General features: G+C 44.8%; 1 protein-coding gene across 5 annotated transcripts in view; it reads left to right on the forward strand.

Annotated features, from left to right (window-relative positions):
- The window catches only part of CEP85L (centrosomal protein 85L), a 235,356-nt gene that overhangs the window by 160,794 nt on the left and 52,004 nt on the right, over positions 1–22,558 (forward strand). For all 5 annotated transcript variants that reach the window (XR_012645059.1, XM_074990679.1, XM_074990676.1 and 2 more), the window contains one exon: positions 18,210–18,331. Coding sequence is in view for 4 of the 5 variants with exons in the window: in XM_074990679.1 (XP_074846780.1) it covers positions 18,210–18,331 (122 nt within the window). In the remaining variant the exon portion in view is untranslated. The remainder of the gene's footprint in view (positions 1–18,209; positions 18,332–22,558) is intronic.

Below are 22,558 nucleotides of genomic sequence, written 5' to 3' on the forward strand. Positions count from 1 at the left end.
TCTTCAGCTGTTTTTATTTATCCTAATTCACACTGTACATTGAAAACTGTGGAATTTTTTCAAGTTAGAAGAAGAAGTTTGTCTCATTGAGGTTTTAATAGTAAATTGTAATGTTCATTAAATGACAGCATTCACCAAAATGCTGATTGGCTTGATTTGTGACACTTGACTTACAGTGGTAGCCAGAATATTACTCCTGCGGGGCAAGTATCGGACGGGTAGCCAAGTTAGTCTTTATCTTCAAAAACAACAAGAAATCCTGTGCCACCTTACAGACTAACAGATATTTTGCATACGCTTTTGTGAGCAAAGACCCGCTTTGTCAGATGCATGAGTGGAGAGTTCCAGAGGAGGGTTTAAATATAGGCTTACGAAAAGGAGGGAGTCCCAGTCAAGCACAGGGCCAGAGTTGACAAGGTCAGTTCACTCGTGGAGGATGTGTCCCATTATCAGTAGCTAATGTGGAGGTGTGAACATAAGGGTGGAGAAACTGCTTTTGTAATTGGCCAACCACTCTCAGTCTCCGTTCAGTCCTTGGTTGATGGTGTCAAATTTGCAAATGAATTCCAGCTCTGCAGTTTCTCTTCGGAGCCTGTTTTAGAAGTTGTTTTGTTGTAGGATGGCTACTCTTAAATCTGTTACTGAGCATCCAGCGAGATTGGAGATTGAACCTCTGACAGGTTTTTGTATGTTACTGTTCCAGATGTCTGATTTGTGTCCATTTATGGAAGGAATTCTGCACCATTGTGCACATGTAGAATTCACAACCCTTGCAGATTTGTTGTCCTGTAGAAATATGACTTTCTGATAGGGAATCAAAGGGAAGCTGCAACAGCTGTCTCACACACACCACCACCACCACCACCCTGCAGCAGCATAGGGGTGGTGTTCTCGGGACTCAGAGCAGTCACTGAAGAGGTACATCATTGTAGGGGAGAGAGCGCTGGGCTGGGGAAACCCTGGCCAGTTTTTCCTAACCCATGCTAGGCTCAGTTGCTAGTCCTGGCTAGGCTGGGGTGGGTAAGGATGAGACTTTCTCTTCCTCAGCAAGGAGCAGCCAGGTCCAAGTCAGACCTTCCCCAGAAATCTCTGCTGCAGAAAGCTCTGCACTTCATTGTCCTTTCCTGCCCTCATTGCTCCTCAAGTGCGAGGTGTGGGGGTCCTTGTACAGAGAGCTGATCCCCATCTCGACTCCCCATTCCTGAACCACCCAAACCAGAATTCCCCTGCCAAGCCTCCTGCCCCACACCCAAAACATGCCCAAAATGCCACCTTGCCAAGTCTTACCTCTGCATCTGGAGCCCCCTGTACCCAGGTCCAACCTGCCTCTCCCTCCCCACATGTCTGGATCCCCACATCTGCAGCCAGATCAATGTTCCCACTAATCTTTTGTATCTATGAACAGATGTTTCTATCCATATGTGGAATAATTCCTTATGTGCACAGAGGCACATGTGAATGTGCCCCTCCAGTAGGAACAAAAACCTGGCTGTGGGCTCTCTGCTAATTAGCTGGGCAGGATTTGAATCTCTCCTGAGCAGTGACATAAGCACACAACTTACAGGGAACACTGATGCAGACCATCTCCCACTGAGCCCCCTCCACTCCAGCCTGCACAGCAATGAACCTCTACTCTCCTGCAGCTGGACCGCTCCGTGGACACCTCCAGTCCACCATCTCCAACCAGCTGCATCCATCCCCTATGCAGCCAGTGATCTTTGCTCCCAACTGCCATGCTGGAGCCTCTGTGTTTGTTTAATGACAAATAAAATAAGCATAATTTTGCAGAACTGTAAAATCCTGTATGCATAATTTTGTTGTTTTTGGCACAGAGTTCCCCCAGGAGTAGTATGTTAAGTACATGAGTATGTTTGTACCTGTTTGTTGGTATGTTTCAGTCAGAGTTCATTTTTTACAAAAATCCTAAATTGTGGGCTAATGGGTTTCAGACTTGCTGGATTGGAGGTAGATCTGCTGATAGCTCTGTGTTGCATTCAAATGCAGAACAACTTAAAGTTCTAAAATGAACAGTTCAGCATGCTGCCTTCACAGCCAATGTCTCTGCTTGTGCTTAGTTCTACCATTGTGGAATTCTTGTGGTATCCCTTCATGGTTTATCAGTCAGTAGAAATGCTAAGGAGGCAGTAGGAGCCAGAGAAGTTTACACAGATTATTTAGCTTTCTGAATTTCCATATTAAAGAACATGGCATCTAGATGTTCCTCTCCACACTTGAAGAATTTCGGATCAGACAGGTATCATAGAGGACCAAGTTACAATATTTTGCTTGTTGGCTGTAATAATTTTCCTAACTAGCATATAAAACATGCCCAAGAATCATGATGTTTCAAGTATGTGCATATTAAATTATAATTGTATAAAATATATATTTTAAAAAACCTCTTTGTTAGCCTCTCTAGTGTCTCTTGTTTTAAAGACTAATTTTATTTCTTGATGTTAAATCATCTCCTTACTTGACTGTCAAGGCCATATAGAAGGGTTCACACACATGGGAAACTGGCATGGTGAATATTGCTTCTTTACCAGTGGAGGGAATTATAAATGCACTAACATTGCATAAATAAGTATGTTGGTGCAGCTTTTGATCAAGAGGCATTGTATTCCTGTGGCTAGGGCATCAGGAGACCTGAGTTTTAGTGCCGTTTTTGCTACAAGTTTGGTATGCAAAGTCGGGCAAGTCACTTTATCTTTCAGTGACTTTGTTTCTTGATCTGTAAAATGGGGATAATGTGCTTTGGCCCAAGGGTTGGCAACCTGCAGCTCTGAGGCTGCCAACACTGACTCCATGTGTCGCTCTGGATGCTGCCACCACTTAAATGGAATGTATGTATTTAAAAATAAATTCTGTTCAAGTGGCAGCAGCTCTGGAGCTGCTGAGCAGTCAGGGGTGGCGGGGAGCCCGGAAGTGAAAGCTGCCCAGCAGGGAGCCATCCCACGTGGGCAGAAGTCAGTCAGCAGGAGAGTAGAGGTGGCCATGCCTGTCCCTGTGAGAACCTCACAGCCCGCCAAGAAAGGGTCAGGGAGCTGCGGGGAGCAGTGGAGGAGCTGCATTTGCTGAGGCAAGTTAATCCTGGGGGCAGGAGGGAGGTTGGCGCTCAGAGGTCTTAAACCTAAGGGTGTTGGGGGAAGGTTGGGGGCTAGAAGGATTAAGCCTGGGAGTGGGGGCCGGGTTTGTGGGATGGGGCGGGTAAAGCCTGGGGATTGGGGGCAGATTTGTGGGCTGAGGCAGGTACAGCCTGAAAATGGAGGTAACTTAAATTTCTAACTTGTACAAATAATTGTGTGTGCACCTGTGCTGTTTTTAAAATTGCGGTAATAAAAAGCACAGTTTGATGTTGTTTATTAAGGACTGTCTCGTATTCATGTGCATTGCAGCTCTCGAAGGATTGATTTTTGTAACTGAATTTGAAGAAACGGCTTTTCTCACAATTTTGATTGCAGACTCCTCCTCTGGTCTATAGTTCTTTGGGATTTAGGGGTGATGAGCACTCTATTATGGATACGTATTATCACCTATTAGGTTGTCAAAGTTATTAGAATCTTTCTCCTTGCCTTAAGTCTTCAAGGCCTGAATTTTTGTTCCCTGACTCTGTCATCTCTTCCACGGAAGGCAAACACCTCCACAGACAAACAGCTGGTTTTATTAGAGACAAGTGTGTCTCAAAAACTCCTCGTAATGTCAGGAGGAAAAGATTCACTAAGCTAAACAGCTAGAAACTTTTACTTATTCCACACAATCTGCTTGGCTCTGTTCCACACTTGTCAGAGTCTCATTTGTATGGATTTTTTTGTCAGAGGCCAGATTGGTTGCAGTTTTCAGTTCATTACGAATCTGTGAAACCTTCAGACCAGAATTTTGAAGTGTCTTCTGATCTTGAGTCATCTCAGTCTGGATCTTTTTTAGAATTGCTGAGCACCCAAAACACCAGCCAAAGTTAATGAGAGAGGTGGATGCTCATCACCTCAGAACAATCAGGCCCAAGGTGGGTATAAAGAAAGAGTCTTGAAATTCTGTCCAAATCTCTAGGGAAAAAAATTAAAATCATTGCTATCTGTGTAGTGCTGTAGGGTGTACGCAGCACTGTACAGAAGTGAAGTACCGCCCTGCCATGTGCAACTTGCTTGCAGGTAATAATTTTCACAGGATACTAAATTGTTTGGCTGGTTGTCAGGTTGTTCTCTGATACAATAATAGCTTCTGCTTGCCACTAGTAGCAGGGTCCACTGAAGTGAGTGGTGACTAATTCTACATGCCCTAGGGCGGGGTTAGCAATCTTTCCAAGGCACAGTGCTGAACTTTGACCTTTTGACCTCTATGTATGGCCCGAGTGCCAGCGATACTGTTTAAAGTCAATAGTCCTATTTACAACAGCTCCATTAATAAACTAAGATGCAGAGCTTTACTGTATAGGTGGTGGTTGATGGCATTAGCTGGTGTTTTGTTAATCCACAGAGGACATGTCTTTAAGCAAGCTCCAGGCTTCATGGAGGAAGAGGGGTGCGGCTGAGCTCCCACCTTGCATGCCAATGAAAATTGGGTCACATGCCACTCTTGGCACCTGTGCCTGGGGTTGCTGACCCCTGCCCTAGATTAATTAGGGATATGGAGAAATTGACAATTTATAGTTACTCCCTACCTGAATATAGTTCTGTTCACATCTGGTGTAAAAATGGCTATATTTAGGAGATGGTGCCGCATAAATGAATTTACAGGCCCTGGGAATTTTTGGCAGTTGGTTTGCTGATACTTTTATTATTATGCTAATTTATCTTGTTTATCTCATTGGATCATCTTGTACTCCCAGTCAGTCACTTGTTTTTGCCATCCATTTTCTCTCTCCTATGTGTAGACTGGAAAATCTTTGGGGCAGGGATTATCTTTATATTTTGCATGTACAGTGCCTAATACAGTGGGGTCTCTGTGTGCCACTCTGATATTAAAGGTCACTTACAGTGAATCAGACATAACTTTTTCCTGACGTTCTCGAGGGCATGCTTTGTGCTAGCTTTTCACATTGAATAATTGTATTTTCATTTTTTAAACTTAGGCTGGTTTCTAGCTTAGAAGAGTGAACAGAAGAAATAATTTTAGCAACTTTGTATAACACGCAGCTTCAAAGAATGAAGAAAAAAATGGTTTTACACAGTCAACCGGTGAAGTCTCTCTTGTCTCCAGAATGCTTCATTAAAGACTGTTTGAATTTAAATGTAATGGGAAGATAATACAATCACTTAATAAAACAAGTGCCTAGGAAAGGCCTACTTGTTATCTATGGAAAATTCCAGGCAGTATTGGTCTTATCATAGTAAGTGGCACATAGAAGTGTTTTGTGCTCAAAGCGTTTGCCAGAATATAAATGGAAGGGGTTTCTGTTGGTCCAGGCTTTTGAGGAGTGACATCTCTGTTACTTTTATGTGCTGTGGTTTTACTGTTAGTGGGCAGATATGCAGAAGGAGGCATATAATCAAGTACACAGCTTTGGGAATACCTCTTTCCATAAATGAGAAAGTTGTGGAACAGAACTGAGTGGCTGACACTTTCGCAACTGAGACAACATTCTTGTGTTATGAAAGAGGTACCCATGACACTACGTATCTGTCATGTACTTTGCAAAACTGTATTTTCAGAGTTCATGTTCTTTTTACTTTTCTTGTTTGGTGTTTTTATAGGGATTTTTTGTTATTGGTAAGATCACCACTAGTGCCATTCTTACAATGGGACAACCCATGAGAGGAAAACTGATGTTCTCACCACCTACATGGATAGCTGTAGCTCCCAGTGATAACCTTTTCTCTCTTTATGTAGGTATTCCTCCTGAACTCAGTGCTATAGTGATGTGTGTTTGCACTGCACACAGATAATGTAGATTAGTGGATGGATAGATTCTTAGCAGAATAAGATTTACTTAGCTCAGAAGCTGTATGGGGCAGTGGAGACCATCTTTGTTATCATTATACAGCACAGTGGGTTGGGGGGGACTTGTGTTCTCATGTAAACTGCCTGCTTGGTATTATGCTTTGTCCCTTCTAGTGGCACCTAACCCAGCCACACACACGTTTGGAGGAGCCTGCTGCAGTGCTACTTGCAACATGCAGATGCATGCAGATGGAGTGCAGCTCTGCTGCTAGTGGATGCAGGGTCTCAGGGTCCCTCCTCAGGACTCTCCCACATAACGTAAGTGGGTAAATTATCCTCAGGTAGCCATGGTAGTGAGCGCTATGTCCAGTGATAGGGTCTGACACGGCTGCACTTGAGTGCATACATTGCAGCTGTAATGCAGTGCTAAACTGTATCACACAGATCAACCCGTACGGGATGCTGTGTGTCACATGCCTCTGTTAAGCTGACAATATTTCTGGAAGTGAATTAAAGCATATTGGGTATAGGTTACACATCTGCTCGTTTTGTGTGCCCTCTAGCTCTCTGGGAAGGCAGATTTGTAGCCAGTCCATGTCTACAGAACTCAGGAGTGCTACTAGCTCTCCTGTGTATAAGGTGTGCGTGATGACGACAATCTCTGCACCGTTACACACACTTACACCAAATGTCCATTTTGAGCTCTTTCTTGCACTCATTAATTGGGCATGTTTAGTGCAATACTACTGAAGTTTAGAGATGCCTTACTGTTAAGTTGGCATTCCCCTCATTTGGCTCATATATGAAAATTAAATAAGTTCAAAGGCTTACTGGTGAACAACCCTGTTAACCCTCTGATTATTGTATGTCTCTTCTTCTTCCATTGTTATCATTCTGAAAATAAAGTACGGCTATGCAAAGGAAAGTTAATTTCACCTTAATGAAAATCATTTAGCTTGTATGTTTGTCCTGTTCCTTTGTACAAATATATTGATATTTTCTCTCGTTTCTTTTTTCACTTGCCTAATCTGAAAGAAATTGATGCGTAATCATAGTTTATTCTTAATATACCACTTCAGTTCATGTCTAATTAAAATACTAGTACTAGGAAAGTTTAAATGAACGTTTTGGAAGAAATTTCGCTTTTATAAGGTTGATGTAGTGTTTTGTATGCTATCTTTTTTTTTTTTGTTGAAACGTTTATTCTATCAGTTATTGAGTTGCTCTCAAAACCAGTAGTAATAGTATTGTTGTTCACAACCTGTCCAAAGTACCATTTTTCCTATTTAATCCATAATTTTATTGAAGAATGTTAGTTATACAATGTAATACAATAATATAGGTCCACTTAAGAGTAGAAGCAAATTTGACCAACTTTTTTTTTTTTTTTTTTTTTTTTTTTTACTACTGAGTTTAAACTACAACTATGACAAAGACAGAACAAGAGAATGGAAAAAGTACTTTCAGTATTTTATGTGCTACACTCTAAACAGTGTCACTGTAGAATCTGTTACATACAGTCGTATGAGATTAATACTCAAAACAATTGTGAACACTTACAACTGGGAAAGAAAACTTGTGTTATATGTTCTTTGCCTAATTTAGACTCCAAATTACCAGCGCTAATTTTGACTTCTGTGAATTGGGACAGTAATTAGTGAAACTGTCATTCTAGCCTTTTGTTCAGCAGAAATCCCTTGTGTGTACCTTGCGATCGCACAACTGTAGCTATGTATTTTTAACACGGAACCTTTGGTAATTATTAGCAGGTATGTTCTATGGTATATGTACTTGCTCCTTAACTACAGTCTGCAAGACACAGTGGGTGGATTTTGTCCTCAGCTACACCTGTGCGATCCAAATCATGGACTTTAGGAAGAAAAAGTTCTATTAAGTTACCTTAATTAGTTACTTGTTTTCTCTAGTGCTTTTGTCTAGTGTATTTAAAAGCAAAACCAAAACCAAAAAATTGTGATTTGTTTTTCATTGCTTCTTTTGGGAGATTTTCACACTACCTATTATGCCTCCTTGTCATTAGGTTTGTCCTGATAGTAGCCTACTTCTTCACTTCTGTAATTTTATCACACTGCTCTAAGTTGCACATATACTAGTTAAATAATTGCCCTCTGCCCATGGAAATATTTACAGACTGTTACATATTTTAATTCTTCCTCACAAATCAGCCCTTTTGTTGCTCTTCTCCAAACTCCCTTCAGTACCTCAACATCTTTCTGGCTATATGCTGTCCAGAACTGAAGATAGTTCTGATGTGAAGCTAGGTGGCACGCTATCTATAAAGAGGTTCTCTTCTACCATCTGTTCTCTATAATCTGATGACTTTGTGTAGGGACCCAAAACTGCATTAAACTTTTTTTTTTTCCATCCATGTTATATCGCAAACATGTCTAATTTTTATTGTCCATTTTAAACCGGTGATCTCTCTCATGGCTGTTTTCCAGATTATATCTTCACATAAAGTATCTGTATCTGTATTTCCCAAGCTGTATTAGGCTGCCTTTTTTCCAAGTTGAATCTCATTATTTCCTGTTGTTGTGTACTGATTTCCTAATTACTCACTTTTTTTCTTCACTTAATAAAGATGTTAAAGAAGCCTAGACTTAACAGCGGTCTCTGCTGGCCTCTACTAGATAGCACTGACATCAGTAGGGTTGCATGGTTGTAATGTAGAGCAAACTCCAACCCAGTGTGGGCTGGATTTGCAGAGGAATTGACAGATTTTTATCACACCTTTAGGGTTTCTTTGCATCAGAGGTCTCAAACTCAGCTCATGGGCTGTCTGTGGCCTAAGCAGTTTCACAATCCAGCCTGTGTTTGGCTGCTAGCACTAGAGTCCCTGCTGCGGCCCAGGGGTGCGTGTCCATATTCTTCTCTCAAGCAAAGTCCCTGCTCTGCCTACACCCTGTTTCTTCCTACTCCTCCCCTCCACCCTCTCCCCGCTCACTGCACCTCTTCCTCAGGTCTCCTCCCCTCAGGGACGTGACTCAGGGATTACCAAGTATCGGAGGGGTAGCCGTGTTAGTCTAGATCTGTAACAGCAACGAAGGGTCCTGTGGCACCTTAGACTAACAGAAAAGTTTTGAGCATGAGCTTTTGTGAGCACAGACTCACTTCATCAGATGCTGGTCTTGGAAATCTGCAGGGCCAGGTATAAATAAGCCAGAGCAAGGGTGGGGATAACAAGGTTAGCTCAGTCAGCAAGGGTGAGGCTTACTACCAGCAGTTGATCTGGAGGTGTGAACACCAAGGGAGGGGAAGCTGCTTCTGTATTTAGCCAGCCATTCGCAGTCTTTGTTTAAGCCAGAGCTGAGGGCATCGAATTTGCAGATGAATTGTAGCTCAGAAATTTCTTTTTGGAGCCTGGTCCTGAAATTTCTTTGCTGTAGGATAGCTACTTTTACGTCTGCTACTGTGCGGCCTGGGAGATTGAAGTGCTCTCCTATGGGTTTTTGTATATTGCCATTTCTGATATCTGATTTGTGTGCGTTTAGTCTTTTACGTAGAGACTGTCCAGTTTGTCCGATGTGTATATAGGACAGTCATGGGTTCATCGTGGGTTCATTCAGCTGCACGTCTACCAATATAATTTATGGCATCATGTGCTAGCAATGCCCCTCTGCTATATACATCGGACAAACTGGACAGTCTCTACATAAAAGAATAAACGCACACAAATCAGATATCAGAAATGGCAATATACAAAAACCCGTAGGAGAGCACTTCAATCTCCCAGGCCGCACAGTAGCAGACGTAAAAGTAGCTATCCTACAGCAAAGAAATTTCAGGACCAGGCTCCAAAGAGAAATTTCTGAGCTACAATTCATCTGCAAATTCGATGCCCTCAGCTCTGGCTTAAACAAAGACTGCGAATGGCTGGCTAAATACAGAAGCAGCTTCCCCTCCCTTGGTGTTCACACCTCCAGATCAACTGCTGGTAGTAAGCCTCACCCTTGCTGACTGAGCTAACCTTGTTATCCCCACCCTTGCTCTGGCTTATTTATACCTGGCCCTGCAGATTTCCAAGACCAGCATCTGATGAAGTGAGTCTGTGCTCACGAAAGCTCATGCTCAGAACTTTTCTGTTAGTCTATAAGGTGCCACAGGACCCTTCGTTGCTGTCAGGGATTACCAGTGGCCTGTTGCAGGCAGCAGCAGGGATCTGGCTCTGCTTCATTGGATTGGCCTGGGAGATAGGAGCAGAGAGAAGCGGACTGCTTTGTTACTTCCACTGTGGCCCCCAACCCCTGCTGCCAGCCCCAGCCTGCTCTGGGCTCTGCAGGCTAACCTGCGTAAAGGGCATTGTCCCTTCCATAGGACAGTTGATGCAGCTGCCACAGGGCCTCCCAAAGCACAGACCCTGGGGTAGCCGCCCTGAACCGTCCTATGGATGGGATGGCTCTTCACACACTTACTACAGGGCTCAAAACAAAAAGCAGTCAAGTAGCACTTTAAAGACTAGCAAAATGGTTTATTAGGTGAGCTTTCGTGGGACAGACCCACTTCTTCAGACCATAGCCAGACCAGAACAGACTCAATATTTAAGGCACAGAGAACCAAAAACAGTAAGCAAGGAGGACAAATCAGAAAAAGATAATCAAGGTGAGCAAATCAGAGAGTGGAGGCGTGGGGGGGAAGGTCAAGAATTAGATTGAGCCAAGTATGCAGACGAGCCCCTACAGTGACTCAGAAAGTTCTCATCACGATTTGAACCACACATGATGGGAACCAAATCGTGATGGGAACTTTCTGAGTCACTGTAGGGGCTCGTCTGCATACTTGGCTCAATCTAATTCTTGACCTTCCCCCCCACCCCTCCACTCTCTGATTTGCTCACCTTGATTATCTTTTTCTGATTTGTCCTCCTTGCTTACTGTTTTTGGTTCTCTGTGTCTTAAATATTGAGTCTGTTCTGGTCTGGCTATGGTCTGAAGAAGTGGGTCTGTCCCACGAAAGCTCACCTAATAAGCTATTTTGCTAGTCTTTAAAGTGCTACTTGACTGCTTTTTGTTTTGATAGTGTATAGACTAGCATGGCTTCCTCTCTGTTACTAGTGACTAGAAGAATGTGATTTGCATGTTGTGAATTATCTGGCCCATAGAGGTCCTAGTGGTATGAACTAATGTGCATTGATGAGGTTCTGTTTGAAATAGCAGTGAGGAGGGGGTGCAGAGTCTATATTTCGGGCAGTACCCACTCGGACAGGATTCTGAGCACATACTTTCATTGTTAGGTCCACATCTACATAGCTAATGTTACCTGTACTAGTACAAATAAAAGCCAATGTAGGTCTGCTTGAATTACAGTCGCACCTCCATATTGCAGTGTGGACATAGCCATAGTCTTTCCTGCTAATTGAATAAATCATATGTTGCTGAGTGGTGGCATGTTTATCCTTGTGTAGCAAAGGCACTTGGTTCAGTGACATAATAGATGTTTGGAATAGAGACACTGCAAATTCCTGCATTCTGCTCCTAGGTCACTGACTTTCTGTGTGATCTTGGGTATTAAGTCTGTGAGCTTATCTATGCTTCATTGGATTGATTTAAATCAACCAAAACATCATTAATGTAAATAAAATTATCATAAAAGCTCAGACTCAGAGCACACTTAATTTTAGAGTAAGCCCCATTGAACTCACTGACAACTTTGTTTAGTAAAAGAGAGAAAGCTGTGCTAGCCTATATACTATCAAAACAAAAAAGCAGTCAAGTAGCACTTTAAAGATGTTTGTTTGTTTGTTTGTCTTTTGAGAAAACAAATATATCATGGAGTTCCCTGGAAAATAGCTGGGTTACGCTGAAGTAAAATAGGGAATAGATTTATGGGATCACCATTATGGTACGACCATTATTGTTTGTGACCATGATGTTGTAAGATAAGGAGCATGTGTTACGTAAGATAAGAAAATGACAGCGGCAATTGGCAACTCTAGATTTCTGTTACTGCAGTTTTCTGTAGTTTATACATGAGGGATAGATGCTAAACCTAGTTAACAAGCCAGAAGGATTATCTAAGATAAATCTTTTTTTTTATTCTAGTACCACCCAACACAGCAAACAGCTTCTGAATTTACTTGTAAAGTCACATTTATACTAAAAGGTGTAGAGTCTTGAAGAATGGTGCATTGCAAAGTGAATTTTTTAAATTGCTAACCAGTTGATCCACTAAGCCACTTTCACATCTTTATCTACATCATTTTGTCCCAATAAGCTGTTTTCCTTTTGATGTTTCATCGTTGCACTAGGCCCTGCATCTCCTTCTTGCACTGCTTACACTTGAGTTTTTTTCCTTTTTTACCCAGGGAACGAATTTCTTTAAAATATTCCCAGTTAAGGCCTCTCTTATTCCCAGAAAGTAGCCATGATAGTTCTTCTGTGGCAAAAGTGTGGGGGAATATAAGGAACTCTGTGTGCGCTGAATAATGTCTCTCTACCTCCCCCCTTTTTTTTCCCCCAGTCCACTTCTCTGTTCCTTTCTGTGTTGACTCCGTCCTTCCCTATATATTGTGTCTTTGTCTTTAGGACAGTGTCTTAACACTCTTCTGCCGTGCTTAGCCAAGATCCCTCCAGCACAGAACAAAAGCAATCCAATCGTGTTTGTATGGTAACATGGAGAGAGAGAGAGAGAGAGAGCTGTGCTCGTCTGTATACTATCAAAGCAAAAAAGCAGTCCAGTAGCACTTTAAAGACTAGCAGAATACTTTATTAGGTGATGAGCTTTTGTGGGAAGCATCTGGCCCACGAAAACTCATCACCTAATAAATTATTTTGTTAGTCTTTAAAGTGCTACTGGACTGCTTTTTTGTTTTGATAATCCTGTTTGTGTCTGTCTTTGCACATGTTACTTTTTAGTCTGCTGAGAAACAGGAATTGAAAGTCCAGAGCTTTCGAGAGGCATGAGCTGGTAGGCTAGACATACTAGAGCCATTTTTATGAGACTGCAGATGTATTTGTAGCATGTTTGTGATGAGATTTAAATTTAACTATTATTTTTAAATGAAAAATTTAGTATTTTATTGATATAAAAGTCCAATTTTTTTTAAATCATCCATTTTTATCCACCCTTCTTCTCCATGTTACAAGGCTATTTTATTAAGAAGCCAATTCCACTGCCATGTGCGGAGCCTGAGTAAATGGCTGAGGCTTGGTCTACGCTAGGCAGGTCAGTTGATTACAGATGGGCAGTTCTAGCCATGGCAATAGTGTAGCTAGAATCATCTCATGTGCAGTCAACTTACCTGGCCATCCTCACTGAGGACGGTCAATGGGAGAGTTTCGCCCATCAACCTCCCTTACTCTTCGCAATAACAAGGAGTACAGGGGTCAACTGCCAATCCCCGATAGGTCAGTTGTACACACCCTGACCAGGTGCACGAAATCAGACTCCGGAAGATGAGTCCTGAGCAGGTCAATCTCTCTGCCTCCCCGCCCCCACCCGCTTTTTGTTTTTGCATATTGTGGAGCAGCCACAGAGCTAAATGACACAGAGTATTGAATCCCTAACCTGCCCCTGGCTCAAAGAGAACAGAAGCATCTCTGTGCAGTACTACAGCTTGCAGTTTTGCTTGTCTCTCCCTTCTCCAACTCTTTTAGATTGATATGGAAACTGGTGTGGAGTTGAGGTGCGCATATCACAGAGGCTTGTGTTTTTCCTCCTCTCCTAACTCCTTCACCACTGCCGTACACCTGCCCCCCACCCCAATAATCCTGCTATTCTTGTATGGCAGAGCTTACACCAGTTCCATCGCTTTGGCCTCTCTGCGGAGGGCGGTGTCTTGTGCCCTGAAGTGATGATGTCTGTAAATAACATTGTTACAAAGGTGCTGTGTGCAGTCCATAAAAAGTGTGGGGTTTTGAAATAGCTGATTGAACTGCAAGCAACAGATCATTCACTTTATATAATTTTGTCTTCTTGCTGTTTCTTGTGAGCAACTGTAATAGGAAGCTGGAAACTTTACTGTTGTACAGTATAAGTTAATGTATTTTAATAAGTTCCTAAAATGTAACTTTAGGGAAGGTTATCTTAAAACTCCATTTAACTTTTTCAGCATAGACCTTTGGCATTTTGGCCCAATGTAATCATATGTGCTGAATGCTTGCTGAGATAAAAAGCATGAACAAGTAGGAGGAGGAGGAGGTTTCAATATCAGCATTGAAAATTGGACCCCGAATACTGTTTGGTTAAATTATCTGAATGTTAATACTTTGGAGTCTAGAGAAAAAGCCTTTTCCCACTGTTAGGAAACATGATGATATCAGTCAGTAATTTGTTTCCCAGCAATAAATATTTGCATAGAAGCCAGTACAGCAAAGATACATATATATATATATATTTTTTTTTTTAAGTCTTCAGCAACTAGCTAGGTCTCAGCAGTGACTTGAAGGGTTGCCAGGATCTGAAAGTCAAGGCCAAGCCCTTGTTCAAAAACAAGCTAGTGGGGCTTTGGATGTCCATGTGCAAAGGACACTGTTTTCACTGAACAGATGTTTTCAATCTCGGTTAGATATGCTTGGAAGAGGTGCCAGCCAGCAAAAAGAGCCATGTTTTCTAGGGCAGTTAGAAAAGAATGCATGTGTGTTTCAGTCATCTTTTCTAGTTGCAGTGATGGTGTTTGAAGTGAGAGCTTGTTGCTGGCTTTACTGTGTGTGTGCTCAAAACAAACTATTCCCATTGCGTGGTTTGAGGGCTTGAAGGGACAAAAAGTTCTTGAATGTAATTGGACCACCTGTGCTCCTATCACCGCACAATTCAAACTATTTAGAAAGCTGTTGGGAGTATGCAACACCATGTGCTCCAAGTGAGTGAAGTGTTATTTGTTATTCTAGGCACCACTAAAGTATTTATAGCACAGCACAAAAAGGATGGAAAAATAATTTGTCAGTTTGAAATGAGCAGTAAAATGCTTTGCTTTGATAGGTTTCACTGAAAATGTATGGTGCTCTCTAAATACCATACATTCTGTCGGAATGGATACATTCCAATAACAAAGTTTATGTGTAAAAGTCACCTAAGGTACTTCATGCGTGCAGGCATTTGACACCCCTCTCCCCTGCTTCCTCCAACACATAGCAACTGTTTGACAAATCATTTTTAACTTTCAGGTATGTGTTCTGTCTTATTTTCAGGTAGTCTTAACATGTCACTGACAAATGCCAGAGATTGTGTTTTTATTATGTGAAGTAGATATTGTGCGGCTTTTTGTTTTGTTGCAGAGCCCAAAATTATTTTTTAAATTGTTTTTGCAGTGATTTATATAATGGATTTATTCTGAAATATTCTGATAGAAGAACATAAAGGGGGCTTCCAATGTAAATTTCAGTTAAAAGGGGTGGGATTTAAATCACAGACTTTCTTCTCTACCTATTGCCCCTCTGATTCAGTTGCTTTTCTAAAGATTAAGGGGTAACACACTTTTTTAGCTTATGTAAACTAAACTCATTGCACTCACCATGTGTTCTGCACATTTCTCCATTTCCTTCTTATGAGCTCCCTTTGTGCCACCTTCCCATACCTGTCTTTTCCCCTTGCCACTTCCTGCAGCTCTTCCATATCTGGGTCCCTCGTCCCTCCCCCTAGAAATACCTCTGTGTGCCCCTTCATCCTTGCTTCTCCCCATTCCTTCCATTCCCCTCTGTGCTAGAGGACTCTAATTGTCCCGGCTCCTCCCACAGTAGAATCATCTGTCTTCCCTTTTTCCTCCCTGTGGCGGAGACTTTGTATGAAACTTCATTAGCTGTTACCTCCCTCCTTCCAACATCCCTGACCCACCAGGAGTCCTCAAAACAAAAAGCAGTCAAGTAGCAATTTAAAGACTAGCAAAATAGTTTATTAGGTGAGCTTTCGTGGGACAGACCCACTTCTTCAGACCATAGCCAGACCAGAACTCAGTGTGTTCCTGCATTCCCTTCCTCCACCCCCACATTCTTTCTCCAAAGGGAGTACCTTGGGTCTCAACCTGTTAATGTACAGGAAGGACGAGCAGATGGGAGTGTTGCTGTGCTGTAAAGTGTTAATCGATGCCATTAACCACTACTTTGATCAGGAGACAATAGAAGTGCTTAAGGCTTTGTATGCTAAAGGGCTGGCAGACTCTCTCTGCCCCCATTAATTCCTTTTCAGTTTTCAAAACAAAAAGCAGTCAAGTAGCACTTTAAAGACTAGCAAAATAGTTTATTAGGTGAGCTTTCGTGGGACAGACCCACTTCTTCAGACCATAGCCAGACCAGAACGCTGTCTGTCCCCACGAAAGCTCACCTAATAAACTATTTTGCTAGTCTTTAAAGTGCTACTTGACTGCTTTTTGTTTTGATAGTGTCTAGACTAGCACGGCTTCCTCTCTGTTACTTTTCAGTTTTCAGATTTCCTTCCAACACAGTAGGGTTCTAATCACCTGGAACATTCCCGGAAATTTTGGACTTGATCTGATGTGGCATCATCAAAAGACTAAGAATGTGTCAACACAAGGAATTACTCTGAAATAGATCAAAACAAAAAAGCAGTCAAGTAGCACTTTAAAGACTAACAAAATAGTTTATTAGGTGAGCTTTCGTGGGACAGACCCACTTCTTCAGACCATAGCCAGACCAGAACAGACTCAATATTTATGGCACAGAGAACCAAAACTAGTAATCAAGGTTGACAAATAGAAACAGATGTTCCAGATTAATTTCAGGTGTAGATGCTTTTGATGTCCCTGCTGTCCTGTGACAGAAATGGAAATGTGGCCACAGAGAGTTGTCTGTCAACTTTCCCTTCCTTCTACTCAGAAATGCAAGGGAAGGGTAGACTAGCTGTTTTGAAGGCAAGAGGGAGAAAATGCCTTTTGAAAGGATAGCCTCCATACTACTACTACTCCACACCCATGTTATTTGACTGGTTTGAATTGAATTTCAAACTTTGGAAATTCTCTCCACACACTTTCCTGCCTACATTGCTTTGTGTTTTTGTTTTTTCCATAAAGCTTGACCCCTTGCTGACTGAAGCTGCATTTTTGTCCCAATGAGTTATTCCACCACTGTCATTTGTAAAATAGGCTGCTGTACTATACAGCAAAAGTTGCAATCTTAGCATTAACAATTTCATAACTATGCAGTATAGGGAACATTGAATCAGCATACCAAACTAGTGAGCTTTCTTAGGAAGGCGGAGAATCCCTACCTCTAAGAAACCAGGATAGATTATTAAAGTAGGGAATCTGATCTGGTGAAATTCAAGATTTTCGTCTCCCTGTCTTTTGTAGCCTAAAAGGTCCGGTAGGGATAGAGAGACAGGTGGCTCTGTAAGGGGAACCTAGGCAAAGGAATGCTGTATGCCGCACAATATGAGAACTGTCCAGGCTGGTCCCCACTCTTGACACTCCGAGTGCAGAAGGTGGGGGCCCACAAGAGACCTTAAAAATAACTTGCCTCTAAAGGCTTCTGCTTAAAAGCTTCTCAAGGTCACTGATTCCCTGACCCTGGGAGGTAGCTGCCACCACCTAAGTGAGAAAACCCCTCTTTAAAACTCAGAAAGACACACTTAGGATGTCTGCCTGTGGGGTAATCCACATCTGGGGGAGTGGGAGTGGCAGCATGTGGAGCCACTATTTCCTCCCACCAGGCAAAGCATGTGGGCCAGATCCAGCCCTGACTTGTCTGAATACGTAGCCTGTGAGGCTTAGGGCTCCATACCACCCTCCCGACAGCAGACTGGATGCTGTGGGAGGTGTTGGGGAAGGCCCCAACTTTGGATGCCAGATCCAGACCACAGGGTGTAGGTTCCTCACCCCTAGCCAAAGGAAAGAATCTGCAGAAGCTGGCAAGCTGAATGGGACCCATCCAAAGTTTGCAGAGGGTCAAATACAGAGGAAGGGAGCAAGAGGTTTACAGCAGCAGGACCCAGGTCTACAGATGTGTTAAGTCACATGCACCTAGCACCTGAAACGAGTCTCTGCTTCAGTGTACATGTAACTATTTGTACAAATTATACAGCTTCATCAGGAGAGACTGAGATACACCCTTGAATACTCAATAGCCTGGGGCACTCACCTGGGTGCAAGAGATTTGGGTTCAAGTCCCTGCTCTAAATAGGGTACTGTAGGAATTCAAAACCTGGGTTTTCTACCTCTGCCATGGGAGTGCCTTAACTACTGGGGCTACAGGTACCCTGTGACACACACTGATGCCTACCTCTAGTGTTTCCAACATGCGCATTCCCAGAGACCTAGAAATTCCCAGACTGCTCTTCCCAGCTGTCTTCTGTGCATAAAACATTGGAAAAAATCCTTAGAATTACTGTTCTTTGAAACTAATCTCTCTCTCTATTTTTAAATGCAGCTTCTGACTGGATCATCTCATCAAGGTTTCCAAGGTACAGGCTATCAGGATTTCAGTAACTGGGAATCTCTTATGAAAATCAAAGAAGGGTTGCTAAGACAGAAAGAAATTGTGATTGATCGGTGAGTAATCCTTTCTTCCTTCCAGTTGCAGTGTTTAAGTAATAAACCAGACTACTGACATAGAAAATACTATAGAGATTGACTTTCAGGAAGACACCATTTTTGAGATATCTTGTTCTCTATGAAAAGTTAAGGGGGGTGGATACCACAGTTCTTCTACGAGTGTCCCCTTGGGTGCTCCATGTTAGGTGTTGGGCTCGCCCCAGCGCCGCAGGTCGGATCTTTCCAGCAGTTTCTGCCGGACTGCACATGCGCCGGCGCACGCCGCTCCCTTGCGCGCTCCCGGCCACGTGCGCGATCCGGTCCCCGCCAGTTCCTCTTTAACCGCCATCAGCTGCAGACGGAATCCTCTCAGGCTACGGCCAGAGTCAGCGTATTTAACGTTCTTAAAGTGTTTTAGAGTTTCTTTTTCAGTCTTTTAGATTAAGTTAGCTTGTTATTGTTTTCCAAAAAAAAAAAAAAGAGGAAGGAGTAAAGCTTCCAGTCTTAGTAACAAGCAGAGCACCAGAGGCCCGGGGACGTAGGGCCATTAGGCCTCCTGCTGTGGCTGGCTGAGTCAGAGAAGGGAACAGGCACAGAGAAGGTGCTAAGTACCCTATTAACATCTCAAAGACTCACCATAATGTCCTCTTCAGGATTCAAAAAGCGTGAGTCCTGTCGCGAAGCGATGCCGGCCTCCGACGGGCACAGTCAGTGTATAAGGTGCCTTGGGGAATCTCATGTCACCCAGAAATGTTCCTTCTGCACTAAGCTCACAGCCAGAGCAAGGAAGGACAGGGAGATGCGGCTCAAAATGCTGCTCTTCGACAAGGCCCTCCAGCCAGACGTGCCGGAGCGGCCGCAGCAGGAGGGACCCGCAGGGGCCCATAAAAGGAAAGCTGCCTCCCTCACCCCGTCAGCGCAAAAACGGAGGAAGCTCTCACCAACCCGATCCCTGCCGGCAGCCACAGCGAGCAGGACGGGTGGAGCGCACGGCACCCAGCTGCAGTTACAGCTGAGCGGCGGCAGCGCGGAGACGTACGTGGCAGAGGCTGAGCCTCCAATAATCAAACAGCCGCCCCGCACTGCTGGTAGGGCGGCGGCCAGGCAAGCGCCGGAACCAGCGGCACCACAGGCAGCGGCACCGATGCCCGGGGAACCGGCGGTGCAGAGTGCGCAGGCACGCGGCCTGCAGGCACTGGGGGAGACCACCCGCGCGGCACCGCAGCAGAGCGTGCCGAGCGCGGCGCAGACAATGGGGCCAAGATCCCTGACGTGAAAGGGGGCGGAGCGAGCACCGCAGGGGAGGGGCAAGGCAGCACAGAAAACCCGGCACCGCAGCCCTTCTCCGGACGGGCTGCAGGGCTGCTCGCTCTGAGCCCTCCACTCGTGCTGCGGACCCCAACAAGAAGGCAGGGGTCACCCCCAGCCTATCCTGAGCCCCCATCCCCATTCCTACAGCCAGCCTCACCATGGCTCGGACCACCTTCACCCTTTTTGGGCTTTGAACCCTTGGAGTACAACCAAAAGTCAGTCTCTCCAGTATCTCAATTATCCAGACGATCTCGCTCCCCCAGGCGCAGGGGGTATGCGCCTCGAGAGTGGTCCAGGTCCCCATCTCAGAAGCAGTGCCCGTGTTGCCATGGTCACCGCTATCACGCGGGGCATAGACACCATAGGCATACTCCCAGGGACAGACCCCCAGACGGTTCCATACCCCCAAGGGCAATCGCGAACGGGGACAGAGACACAGACATCTCAAGGGGAAGTGATTCTGGAACCCCGAGATTTTCCCTCGCAAGTATCTAGCGAGAGGATGTATCACCGTGAACAGGACCCAGAGGGGTCCAGAGAGGCTTACCCTAGCGGTTCCTCGCTATGTTCCCCTGACGAGGCCACGGCCCCAGGGGACGTCCATCCTCCGGACGATCTCAAACAGTTCCAAGAGCTGTTTAAAAGGGTGGCCTTCACGCAAGGCATCCAAACAGCAGAGGTGCAGGAGAAACACCATAAGCTCCTTAAAAACCTGAGACCTCCTGCCTCCTCCAAAATAGCTATACCACTCGACGAAGCAATCATGGAGTCCGCCACCATGATATGGCAGACCCCTGCGTCCATTCCGCCTGTAAACAAGAGAGCGGACAAGAAATACTTCATCCCGGCGAAGGGCATGGAGTTCCTGTTCAGCCACCCACAACCAAATTCTCTGGTGGTGGAATCGTCTCAACAGAGGTCGAGAACTTCTCAGTTCAAGACAGGGGGAATGGACAAAGACGCCAAGAAACTAGAGTTGTTTGGCAGAAAGGTCTACTCCTCCTCTACCCTACTGTTGAGAATGGCGAATTACGCAGCGCATCTAGCGAACCATAATTTTGACAACTACTCCAGGCTGACTTCCCTCATGGACTCGCTTCCAGAGGACAAGAAGCCAGTGCTCAAGGCCATCGTGCAGGAAGGCTACGCAGCCTCGAGGACGGGAGTACAGATCGCCCTAGACGTAGCAGACACGGCAGCACGCTCAACAGCTACGGCAGTGGTCATGTGCAGGGAGTCCTGGCTCCAAACATCGGGTATCCCGAGGGATTTGCAGGCAAAGATCGTCGATCTCCCCTTTGACACGCAGAAGCTGTTTGCTGAATCAACCGACTCAGTCCTTCATTCCAGTAAAGATTCAAGAGCTACTCTTAGGACCTTGGGGATTTACACCCCTCCATACAGGAAGAAAAAGTATTACCCTCAGCAAAGACGGTACCAGTATCAACCACAGCGTCCCCAGTACCACAGGGGTTACGAGCAAGGGCGACATCAACAGCACCAGCAATACAGAACTCCCAGGCAACGTTCCCAACAGAGCCGTACGTCCTCGGGGCAGGGCCAAAGGCCACAAGTTTGACACACAGATCGAGGGCTGCACTATCACTACCATCACGCAATGTCATCCGAAGCTACTGTTCTACCATCGCCTCCGACCATTCTACGACCAGTGGCAAAAGATCACCACAGACAAATGGGTGCTGGAGATCATAGCCACGGGGTACGCGATCCCCTTCCAGTTGCTCCCACCGCCACGACCTCCACCCAGGCCCCACCTCCAGGAGGCCTCCCACGTAGCGAGGCTCAAGCAGGAGGTAGACCATCATATACACATAGGGGCAGTGGAAAGAGTGCCGGAACAACTTCGAGGGAAAGGGTTCTACTCCAGATATTTCCTCACGGAGAAAAAGATAGGAGGCTGGAGGCCCATCCTAGATCTTTGGGGCCTCAACCGGTACCTGCGCAAGCAATGCTTTCGGATGATTACAGTCGCCTCTATACTTACGGCACTGGACAATGGAGATTGGTTTGCAGCCCTCGACTTACAGGATGCATATTTCCACATAACTATCCACCCGGCTCACAGACGCCTTCTCCGGTTTATGGTAGGCAAAGAACATTTTCAATACAAGGTTCTGCCGTTCGGCCTCTCCTCAGCCCCCAGAGTCTTCACCAAGACCTTGGCAGTGGTGTCAGCCTACCTGCACAGACAGGGGGTGTTAATATTCCCATATCTGGACGACTGCCTACTGAAAGGGGCCTTGACGGAGGAGGTACTTCACATGATACGCGTCACAGCAGGCACCTTCTCTTCGCTGGGCCTGGTCATCAATCTGGCAAAATCAAAGATAGACCCCACACAGGACATAGAGTTCATAGGGACACATATAAATTCTATCACAGCAAGAGTTTATCTACCAAAGACACGCTTTCGAGCCATCGGTTCCCTCGTGCAGGTCATCACCTTCAGCCCTACGGTGCCAGTTCTGACGTGCTTACAGCTGCTGGGCCACATGGCAGCAGCGACATTTGTAGTACAAAACGCCAGGTTATACATGCGCAGCATGCGGCACTAGCTGGCGAGCGTCTACAAACCGGCAGCACACACCGTTCACAGGGTGGTGTCGCCCACGTCAGGGGTGCCCTTTCACCAACCACAAATATCGGTTTTCCTCACTACAGACGCCTCCCGCATAGGGTGGGGAGCACACATGGGCGAAGAGGTGACGCAAGGACTGTGGTCCTTCACAGAACAGTCACTGCACATAAATATACTGGAGCTCAGAGCAGTGTTCAATGCCTGCAGATGCTTTCGAGACCATATACAAGGCAAGTAGTTGGGATCAGTACAGACAATACCTCCACCATGTTTTATATAAATCGGCAAGGAGGAGCTCGGTCCCGTGCCTTATGTGCGGAAGCAGTCCGATTGTG

The sequence above is a fragment of the Carettochelys insculpta genome, chromosome 3 (genome assembly GCF_033958435.1).
Source record: "Carettochelys insculpta isolate YL-2023 chromosome 3, ASM3395843v1, whole genome shotgun sequence".
Taxonomy (NCBI): domain Eukaryota; kingdom Metazoa; phylum Chordata; order Testudines; family Carettochelyidae; genus Carettochelys; species Carettochelys insculpta.